Raw genomic sequence first — 11,403 nt, forward strand, 5'->3', positions numbered from 1 at the left:
GTCATTCTTTTGTGTCAGACCAAACTGGCAAAAATGTACTACAGACCATAAGAGGAGTTATCCATGTATATTCCTTCAGGGAAATTCCTCAATAACCTTATATTCAAGAAGTCAGTAAAATACCACAAAGATCATACACTCAGAGACCAAAACAGATCTGAACGACTCTTGTAATTCTACTAGAGTCGGACATTTCTGTCTGACTGCTTTAAACACATTGGCAATTCTAACCTCGTGCATTACATATACAATATGCTTTAAGGAATTGGAAGATAGAAGCATATTTTCAAAATAAAAATAATTTATTAAGTTTTCTGATGCAAAGGACAGTTAAAACGTGTATTGCAGTTTAGATATAATCCACCCGTCGGAAGGAGCCAATCCTGGGGCTCATAGATCCCCAGTCGCTGTATCTCCTGTACTCTCCGGGTCTCAGGTAGTACTGACGTCCTCTGTAGTTGGGCTCCTCGTAGAAGATCCAGTGCCCGTCCTGAACATTGCAGGAGTGGATGTCATTGAAGTGGAACCTGTCATAAACATTGGGGCAGTCATCAGTGAAGTCCATCATCTGGCCCCCAAAGTCACTTCTCTCGTACAGCCGGATCCTGAAGGAGCCCCTGTGCTGTGATGGCAAAAGAAATTGAAAAGATCATGCAATAGAAGTTGGCAATTCTCCCCCCCAAAAACAAATACACTGGCCATAGCACTTCTGTGCTCTTTAACCCAGTTTGATTCCATTCTGTTCACCAGGCCCGTTATATGTTGTTTCTTCAACTACAAGCATCGACAAAGACAACATTTGACTTTTGTTTAAGCATGGGATAGACATGTTCCAGGCACTGGTATAATGGTACATCCTGCACATCAGATAGCAACAGCTGGCAAACGGTGTTAATACCCGTGCATGTTATGGGAATGCCTCATTTATATACAAGAGAACAAGCAGTTGGCTTTGGCAAAACTAATTTTAAATAGGATTTCAGAGAAAGTAACAGATCTTGCTTATAGATCAAATTGCTGAAGGAATACTTGGTTAGGCCCTTTTTATTATGCAAGGAGCTAGTTTCCAGCTGCAAATCAGCTACTGTCTTTCATTACAGTGCTTAGAAATAAAATGAGCATTCCCTTAAAATCAGGGAAGCTAGCTGAAGGGGGTCCTGGCAGAGGAGGGGCAGGTACTGTGCAGGGAGTCCCAGTTCCATGAGCGGTCAATGAATGGAAAAAAGTCAAGCAATATCCACAGCCTGCCTGTCCCTCACATCTAATCTCAATCCTGTATTCACTTCACATGCCAATAGTTTTGACTTCCAGGCGGTGTTTACAGTGCCAGCTAGTAGCCAAAATTCAAAGGGTCCCGAATGCCTGGCGTTGTTTGGATTACGCTTCTATACACCGCCGCAGATAAGGTTGGGTCATTTAGTACAGACGTTTACAATAAGAAATACGGCTTGGCATTTCCTGTTAAAGTCACATGCCCCCATGTTAGCTTTGCTCACTCGTCATGGAACTATTGGTGAGGTTTAGTAACTTTACTATTGGAACCAATTCAGCGTATAATGGTTACTTATAGGTTCATAGTTTCAGTGAGGAGACATTTTCTACATTCAGGTTCTTCTAGGGGAATGACAATATCTATTTTTCTTACACACACATTGGTTTGCTGGTGAAGTTAACCTCATTTATCATGGCTGAAAAGGTCATTGGGCCTCATTACGTGGCTGCCGCCGGTATCCATTTTTTCCGACACCCGCGAATGGGCAATGAACAGGTCATGCCGAGTTTGGCAGACCCGGTAATAAGGGACTCCTCATTCGGCCCCATAGGGCTGAATGGGAATGGGACGTTGGATGTACCGGCACCATTCAGAATGGTGCTGGTGCTTCCGATGTGCTATGCTCGCGGGTGCCAGCACCCGCGAGCACAGCTCGTAGTGTGGCGGTCTGGGAACTATGGTACCGGCATGCTTACCTGTACCGTAGTTCCTGGACCGCCAAGGTCGTAATGAGGCCCATTGTTTATAGATTCATCTTGAAATTCCAGATACTGGTATCATTTTATAACATCAGAGCTAAACCAGCAAAGGGGGATCATGTCACAGCCTCCTATAATAGCTCATTGTTAATGCAACCAAAACACTGGCATAAAGCTCCTCCTCATGTTTTTTCTTTGAACTTATTACCAGGGCCCTGTGGGAAAGTGAAATTGTTATTGGTTCTAACGCGCTTAATAGCCAGACCGAGAGGTATCTAAGCGCACACCCAGGGATCGAACCTGTGTTGCTCTGCGTCAGGACGAGTATGTTGCCCCTGAGCTATCCTCGCAAAATCTCCTCCCCCTCCTGCAGGGGGGGTTTGTGGGCTCTGTGGCCAGGTAGGCACAAAAGAGGAAGCAGGTACCTCCTGCCTGGATATTAGTGAGCTAGTGTTACATGCGGCGGGATTCGCACAAGCCACCTTTTGCCTCCACAAATTGGCACAAATGGTCGACCTTCTGACCACCTTCTGCAGGCCTTTGGTTTACGGCCTGAGCGCAACATATGGGTTTGCCGTAGGACAGCTCACCTTCAACGATTGTTCCCATACCCATGTATGATGTTTAGAGGATGATTCTGGTCGAATTAGAGGTTTGAAAGAACTTGCAACCCAACACAATCAGGCTGCTTCATAAGTTGTAAAGTTCAGTATGGGGTCTCTATTATTTATAGTCCAGGACTCAGACCGGGTCAGAGGCAGGTCTAGGGGAAAGTATCAAGGGAAGGACAAAGACCAAATGGGTGCAGTAGTTAACTTGACAATAAGGGATTGCCAGTGAGTAAACCCAAAAGAGGATGCAGGGGAAAAGACACAGCAGACGTTAAGGGAAGGGAAGCGGTGAAGGTGTGCAGATGTGGGTTGCAGTGATTTCGGTATTAGATCACCCTAAGGGCATTTCTAGCTTGTAGGGCTGAGGGACAGGTTATATGTTAACCTTGCAGCACAGCCAAGAGTCCTTTTAACAGATCGCGTTTCTCGTCTTACTCATTAGGTTCGTTCCCTTTATCACGTCACTCGCGTTTCTATAATGCATGCTAATGGGACACCAGTATATAAGGCTCGATAATCGGCATTTTCTTGAATCATAATTCATTAAGCAGCCTGGCGTTAACACACAAATTAATAAGCACGTTCAAAAATAATATTACACACAGAGAACATTTGTCTAGATTCTTGTATGTGTGGGTAGGCAGGGATGAAAGCTGAAGGCGCACAACTGAGATCAGACATACAGACGATACATGCAGACGAGCCCTTCCCCCTGTGGCATGATTAGACATAGGGGTCATTACGAAACTGGCAGTAGGGGGTTAACAGGGCTGGTAGAGCTGCCGGCCCCATTAACCCCCTACCGCCTCATTACGAGGTCTCCTCGCGGGACCCGGCGTTCCTTAGCGTGTCCAGCATGCTAACAATGGGCCTGTCATTAATGGGCCCGTTGTTAGCATGCTCCCCATTCCCATTGAGGCCTATGGGGGCTCGAATGGGGATGGGTTCCTGGAATGGGGAAATACCGGGCCCTCCAAGGTCGGAATGGCCGGTATTTCCCCGTTCCAGGAACCCACGACCCGGTACCCGGAATGGGGGTAGCCATGGCGCAAATAGCAGCATGGCTACCTCCAGGGTCGTAATGACCCTCATGGATTTGAAGGTGAACTGCAATATATGGCTGTTGTATTTCAAAATGTACTTGTGCACCCTATGCTGATCTTCCTTAATCATGTCCTTTCGTCAGTTGCTCGCTGCACATTTCACTCATCACAATGGCTCGATCATTATAGACACCTGCTCCTGGTAGATCTTCACAGGGAGCTTGGAAGCAATGGCTTCATTTTGAAGTTTGGTTGCATTACCCATGGTAATACAGCCAAATGGATTCAGCGTTAAGATGGCAAATTATACAACCGAGTTATTCCTCATTCAGTCGTCCCACTGGCGTTTGGAGGAATTAGCGCGACTGGGAATGCTGTTGGTGGCAATTCCACTTTTTTGGGAGTAAGTACACCTGTGCATGCTCTGTGGTTATTTCCTCCCACTCTTCTTAAAATGTGTAATTTGGCAGACTCCAAAAGAAAACCTAGTTCTGTTGCCCAATGTTTTTCACTTTCGGCACATTCGTAAAAAGGCCCAAGGTATTTACTCGGTTTCGGCAGTGGTGGCGTAGGTTAGCATGCATTATTTGGTTTCGGCGGTGGCGGCGAAGGTTAGCATGCATTATTGTATTATGAGAAAACAATGTTTGCTTTGGAGTTGATTTGGTTTATCGCAGAGTATCCAACACATGTGCATGCAATCCGTTTTTATAAAACAAATTTCAATAAATAACATTGCTAGGGGACTTTCAAAACCAGAGGCCAGGAATTCTGTCTGGCAATCATGAGGGGAGATGTTTTACCGCGATTTCCCAGAAAATCTGCTATATATTGGGCGCAAATTATAGCACAACACAATCTGAACTTATTTTACGTGATTATGAAACGGGAAGCAGATTGCTCTGGAAACTGATGGCAAAAATACCTTAAAATACGGAAACATGGCACACCATGGTGTAGAACAGGTGAGCTATAACGGCATCATTGGGGCAGCGCCACAATATGTTCATTAGTTTATTTACAAGAATCTTGAACGATAATCTTTATTGCTGTGGAGAACATTCTCCAGTGCTCAGGAGTCCAGAAAAGTGGGGCAAACGGACTCAAGGCACTCTTCAAGCGTGTAAATCCTGGGACTGTCCCAGGATTTCACTAATCGGGGTGCACCTGACTGGCTATAGAGCTGGGGTCCCCATGGACTGCAGGAGTACATGGAACCCGTACTGCATAGCTATTGGAGACAAAATGAAGCATCTGACCTAGCTCTCTCTCTCGCACACACACAAACATCTGCCAAATCTCTCTCCCACAAACCGCTGCCCGATCTCTCTTTCTCAAACCGCCGCCCAACCTCTCTCTCTCTGACCAACGGCCCAATCTCGCTCTCTTTCTCGCACACCCACAGATAGCCGCCCAATCTCCCTCTTCCTCTCTCTCAAAAACAGCCACCCAATCTCTCCCCCAAAAACAGCCTCTCTAGCTCTCTCTCACAAACACACACCCCCACCCACCCAATCTCTCTCCTGCTCTCGCTCCGTCTCTCGCACAGCCACTCAATCTCTCTCTACCTCCCTCATCATATTTCCAAGTGCAAGGGAATCTTGGCACCGTGACTTCCTCTTTTGAAGATCACCCCTGAAGATCGGCTTGACAGACAGCATGCTTGGTTGCACAGCTTGACCATTTTCCTTTTCAGGAAACCCAGAGTGGAAGACATTTTGGCCGTCAGACTCGTATTGTATGACACCATTGACTATGCTTCCACGGTAAGTGTTGTAGTCTACTCGAGTCCATTTTAGGGCAGAAGGAGTTCGGACAGCTTTGCAATCATCAAACTATGCTATCTTAAAGAGCAGCGGTGCAATGCAACAACTTATTTAGCGACTGACTAACTATACAGATTGAAGCAGCTAGGCTTGTTGATAATCTGATGTTTAACAAGAAAAGATAAACACTGGACAGAAAATAACTTTCAAAAGAACTTGTTTTTTCTAGCAGTAAAGCAATACTTACTTCTGGAATCATGCGACAGGACTTGATGGAGTCGTTGTACCCAAACCATCCCTGGTAATCGGTGTATTCCCCCTTTCTCAGGTAGTACTGGTGTCCCTTGTAGTTGGGGTGCTCGTAGAGCATCCAGGGACCGCTGTGGACTCTTAGGGAGTTGCAGCGGCTGAAGTAGGAGTTCAGGTCGGCACAGTCAGAATCACAGTCATAGGAGCGGCCACCATAGTTCCTGTCCTCGTAGAAGATGATCTGCCAGGGGATAAGATGGACAATCTAAACCAATCTGCACATCAGAGATAACCGGCCGTATTTCACCAACATGCCTGATCATTAACAGCCAAATGCTGGATTGTTCAGAGTATTTGTTTTTTTTGCGGATGTGGGTATTAGTTGTGTGAGTCCATTGCTGTGTAGCGTACCCTCCGATTTCCTTCATGATCACAACTTGCCACCACACTGCCTACAGCTACAGTAGGCTTGTGCTATAGTGATCGGTTATAGGTCAAAGGTTCGAATGAAAAGGATCGAATGACAAAAGGGTCGAATCAAAAAGGACCGAAAACAAAAGGGTTGATTTATTTTTTTTTATTTCCAGGTGTTCCCCCCGCTTCCCCCCAACCCCATGTGTGGTAAAAACTACTTTTCCTATACAGAAACCCAAAAAAAAGTTTGAGGTCCTATTGACTCGACCCTATGGCATTCGATCCTTTTGGATTCGAACCTTTGACCGGACACCATAGTGATCTATACATACATGTTTGGGTTTATTGGTACATAAGTGTCTGACTGCAGTGTGGGGCTTGCATTGCCTCATGCATGGAATCTTTGGCGATAGAACGCTGGTTTCCCTTCTGGGTTCCACGGAGGACAGTTGAGGATTCAAGATGGGAGATACAATGAGAAGGATGCCTCTACCTATGCTCTCCATTCACTTCTAACTTGTAACCTGAAATAACAATAAAACCTAATTACCGTTGGTACCTGCTGACTCCTATCTGCTCCCTGTGCCCCACTTACCTGTCCTGGGTCTAGACACTACAAATTGGCGACAAGGATTTCAAAATACGAACCCAGAGAAAAGAGGGAGAGTGCAGGACATGAAAAATTGTCAAGCCTGAAGCCAGATTACTGCCTTTGAGAAGAGCAGTCTTCTTGAATGCAGAGCTGTAGCACAGGAGAAGAAAATTCCAGAAGCATCCAAGCTGATTAAAAATCCATGAAAGGACCAAAGCAAGTGGTGGTCCGGTCTTCTGGAGAAAGTATGGCTGGAAATAAGGGCATTCATGTGGACAACCAGGCAGTGAATAAAATGGCCCAATGCAAGCCATTGCTGTAAAGAGTGTTGTTGCGTTCTGTAATGAAAGCAGGTGATTGTGGGACATGCAGCCCATGTATGGCGATTCTGCCTCAAGGTACGGTTATATATATGGAGAAATTAGTGGACAAGTTTGGGGGGCCATGGTGAGGGTCAAGAGGTCCGGCGGTGTCGCATGCGCCGTCTGGGCCCTGCGTTCCAGCCATGCCGGTAGGGTGGAACGCATAAATGACCCGACACCATTATCTCTGTTTCGAATGCAGCTATTCAAAGAAAATAAAATAGCCAATGCCTAACAGAACAAAATGAAGCAGCACTGATATTATAACCAGCTGCACATTATTCCGAACTTTGTTGGCGCAGCGGCGGCACCATCAGGAGGCGAGGTGCACATGACTTCCTACTTTTTTGCATGTGGGAGCGCTGTAAAATAAATGACAGAACAGTCGGATTGAAGTAAGAGCAGCATGCTGGTCCAGATGATAAAGTGGATTATAGGTTGCCATTTGACTGCCGGTTACAGAACAGTGTCAGTGAAGTAAATGCAGCCCCGAGGGAGGATGCATCGTAGTTTAATATAACGCACTTTGCTGACGTTTTATGGCCTGCTAATTTATGATCGCCAGCTGCTGAGTCTAGGAGAGGTTTAAGACTTTTGCTCTCTTGTGTCTGGCTGGGGAGGCACACGATCAGGGAACAGTTCAGAGCCTCAGTGGATTAATGCACAGAGAGGCAAAGGAGAAAGAAAATCCTGCCAGTGCAATATGGATTATTAAAAGTTGCTAACCAACATTTACATTTGTAAATGAATTGGCAAATGTGCTGAAGGTTAATATGTGGCAATATCTTCTGTTGAGGTAGTGCATGAAAAATGCTGTTATTTATAGAATTTAACACGTTTCTTTACAGATTTACAGCTCCATGTGATCCTTCTTGGTAGAAAGGTTATAGGTAAAAGGTATACCCTTACATACTTTATATGTATAACATGTTTTCTTTTAACAGGTGGGACTTTAAAAGAAATATGACACTGAAATGAAGCACAGTATGCTTGTATGGTGTCATTTTACATGTTTTTTTATTATATATGCTAATGTTAAATGAAAGTGAATTGGGGCACAGTATTGTGTGGTGCTGGGATAATTTGGAGTGCTTTACATCAATATTAAAGTAAGCTCAATTGAACCATAACATGCCCTTCCTGCGAGTGGTGCCTGGTCACCCCCACTTGCGGCTAAGTGCTACTAATCTACCGGCATCAGAACACATGTTTTTCAATGTGCCCGGTTAAATGGTAATGTGCACATTTAACCCGATATATATTTTCGGCTGTTTTATGTGTCTTTACACAAAGTAATGTGACTGGGAGTGGATTATTATTATTAATGAGTGTATTACTATGACTATTGTGTACTCCTGTGACAGCTGTTAATATTATTGAGCCATTACGTTGAGCAGTAAGACGAGAAGCTACGGTTGAGGCAATGAGTAGGAGAAGATATATTTTTAAATGCCATTGGGTGGAATGAAAGGTTATTTGAGAGCGCTGTTTCTGTGCACGTGAAAGAAAAAAAGGGTATGGATGCAAAATATTCCATCTCATTTACACAGCTCCACAGGAGTAATTAACCTGTGCCTGTTTTTCTTTCTGGTGTTGTGTTTCTTTTGCAGACATCTGATTCCATGTGTTCTTTGTTTTGTTTGTTGTTTTTTTGTCTCTTATCTTTTCTGTGTGCTCTTTCGGGAAGTAGTGGGGTGGTGTGCCTCTGGCGTGTTTGGCTGTTTCGATTTTGATCTGGTTGGTGACAGGATCCGATGTGGTTGTTCAGGTTGGTGGTATGACTGGTGTGTTTGGTTTGGCTGCAGAAGGTTGCGAATGTCTCAGTTTTTGAGTATGGTATGTGAATATGTGTGGGTTGCGAGCGTGTCTTGCGGATGTGCTCGGGTGTGGCAGACCTGAGACTCCGTGAAGCAGGCGGGGTAAGAGGAGAATACGTTGTGATGGTGCCGAGTGTGGTTTGTGCCCCAAAGGTGGCAGCTTTGAGATCTGGGAGAGGCAGTCCTGGATAAATGAGGGTATGTTTATGTCTTGGTCTGGAATGTTAGTTACGCGATTGTGTATTACGCTCAGAAGTTTACGAAAGTGGTTTTGTTACTAGGAGGTTGTTGCTGGGTGTGCTTGGTGAGGGATCCCGTTTGGTATGGCGTGAGTCATTGTATTGATCCCTTCTTTATAAGGAAGGGGGATGTGTAGTGTGGGGACTGCATTGCCTTATGCAATGCAAGCCATGGAATCTTAGATGGTCAAGGAACCCTGGGTACCTTCAGGGTTCCACGAGGACAGTAAAACCTACTCACCTTTTGTACCTGCTGACTCCTGTGGGCTCCCTGCGTCCTGCTTACCTGTCCTGTGTCTAGACACTACACCGACCTATGACTTTTCATAAGAATGTACTGAAGTCAGCCTGGACAGGTGATGGGCATATTGTGGAATGCGGCAATGTTTGGAGGCCATGAAACCAAACACGCAATGTGTTTGTTGATATGCAGAACAACTTATTTAACACTTTTAAGGTGCGTTACATATTTTAAATCGTAATGCGTGTTTTAATAGTCATCTTTTTAAAAGTGTGCACTTTATTTTTGCACTTTTGGTCCAAATTGACAAATTATGTGTATGTGGGGTTAGGGGCCTACGGGGTGAGAAGAGGAGATGGGCTAGATGGGGTATGGGGAGACCACCATTAAAAAAATAAAACAAACGGTTAGAATTTATGCCCAGCAAAAGTGCACATAGTGTACACGCTTATAAAGATGTCTATACAACAAGTAAACCCACTTTAAATATTGGCTTACCAGGTCTACATATGTGTCAGTCTGGCCCTTGTAAAATTTGGCATAGCACACAAAAGGGTTAAGCGGCAAAAAAAATGAATAGCGTGCAGGGGACCACCAACTACGTGTTGCAGGTCCCCTGCGTGCAATTTGAAACAGACTCCCAAAAGCAGAGTGTAAGAGTAAAGCTGGGCAAATTTGCCTCTCTGCTTTGCGAGAAATAAAACACTGCCTGCAATACGCTTTTGCTGGTAGCGTTTTGCAATGCATTCCAATGTAATCTGCCTTCTATACACCAGTTGTAAAAGCAAGGCATATTTCATTGGAATGCAGGCGTAAAAACCAAATGCTCTCCCGAGATGCAGGAGGAAAGCTATGCGGAGATGCAAGCTCCTCTTTGCTGCCGTCCTACGGCTCTGGACGGGTGTAAATGAAGTGGGGCAAAAAAGGAAAGCGTTAAGCTTGCCATTTACGCTCCAAATCATTCAAACATAGCCCCCAAAGAAGCCTAGAGAAGATCTACCTGAAAAGGCCCCAACATACTACCATGCTCTTACCTTCCCCATGTTGGCTGTTGTCAGAGTGTGGATGCAATGCCTCACAGTGCACAGGTCACGGCTCACGGCTCTTATATACACAAGCGAGCTGCCACAGGTGAGGTCCCAACACAATGGACCCCTTTCTGTCTATGGAGAAACGATGAATTGGACTTTTCGTCCATTTTTTGAAAATTAGCATACCTCCTTTTGTGCGCTTCTTTTTTGGTTTCATTTGCAAATGGAAAGGTCAGGGTACATTTCATTGTGCCGGTGACCTCACTCCAGCAGAGGATCAGGATTGGCTAACTGCAGCATTTTGTAGTTTCAGCTGAACGGCATTTGGGAATTGCTGAGGCAGGTATTAGCGCAGGGGCTCCATGTAAAGGAAACGATTAGTCACCCTGTTCATGGATGTCTGTTATGGAGCACGGTACCACTAGCCTGGTCAGGCTGCTTTGCCGCGGCAAGGCACAGAAGTTATGCAAAGTTATAATTCACTCCACAGTCTTGTTTATTCGTTGGAATTACATAGCTGGAGGTGTTCTGTCAATAGGAATTAAAACCATACCTATTGAATGTTACTTATCATGAGTCGTCAATTATGAGCCATTTTAATTTAATTAGAACTTGTGATGTGGCAGGGTTGTGTGCAGCCACACTAAATTGTTGCTGGATCTATGAGCTACCTGGTCTGACTCAGTATTGTGTTTAAAATGATAGCTGTGTTTTGGTAAGAGACGACCCATAGCATAAAAAAGCATCAGCCATTAACGGGAACAGAATGAATGTGGAAAGAACTGTAATTAGTACCCTGCGAGGGTCAATTAGCTTGTCACAAACAAGCTCATTGTCCCTCACCCGGACCTTACGCCGCGGCTTAGGGGTTCCTTCCGTGACTGCCTGCCATGGAAACCTTTGTTTACTTTTTTACCCCCATTTGCCTGAATGGCCACCATGGAAAGGGAGAAGGGACTACATGTCTTGAGATGAGAAACGGACCTAGCACCGTTTCTGGACTCGAGAAAATTTGCAATTAGTACCCCGGTACAATGTGCTGGGTTACCAATGGCAATATGACCCTC

General features: G+C 45.0%; 1 protein-coding gene across 1 annotated transcript; it reads right to left on the minus strand.

The window, feature by feature from the left end:
- Positions 1–289: 289 nt before the first annotated feature.
- Positions 290–10,381, minus strand: LOC138489691 (gamma-crystallin-3-like). The gene is made up of 3 exons (XM_069617337.1): positions 10,340–10,381; positions 5,639–5,881; positions 290–622 (listed from the first exon to the last, which is right to left on the minus strand). Exons 1-3 carry the CDS (start codon positions 10,346–10,348, stop codon positions 350–352), a joined length of 525 nt encoding a protein of 174 aa, XP_069473438.1. The 5' UTR covers positions 10,349–10,381; the 3' UTR covers positions 290–349.
- Positions 10,382–11,403: the final 1,022 nt, after the last annotated feature.

The sequence above is a fragment of the Ambystoma mexicanum genome, chromosome 9 (genome assembly GCF_040938575.1).
Source record: "Ambystoma mexicanum isolate Mex_15411 chromosome 9, UKY_AmexF1_1, whole genome shotgun sequence".
Classification (NCBI taxonomy): domain Eukaryota; kingdom Metazoa; phylum Chordata; class Amphibia; order Caudata; family Ambystomatidae; genus Ambystoma; species Ambystoma mexicanum.

Excerpts from the sequence above, each read along its gene's own strand:
- LOC138489691 (XM_069617337.1), bottom strand. Across the intron at positions 623-5,638 it reads CCTGTCGCATGATTCCAGAA|CACAGGGGCTCCTTCAGGAT; the intron begins GTAAGTATTGCT and ends TTGCCATCACAG.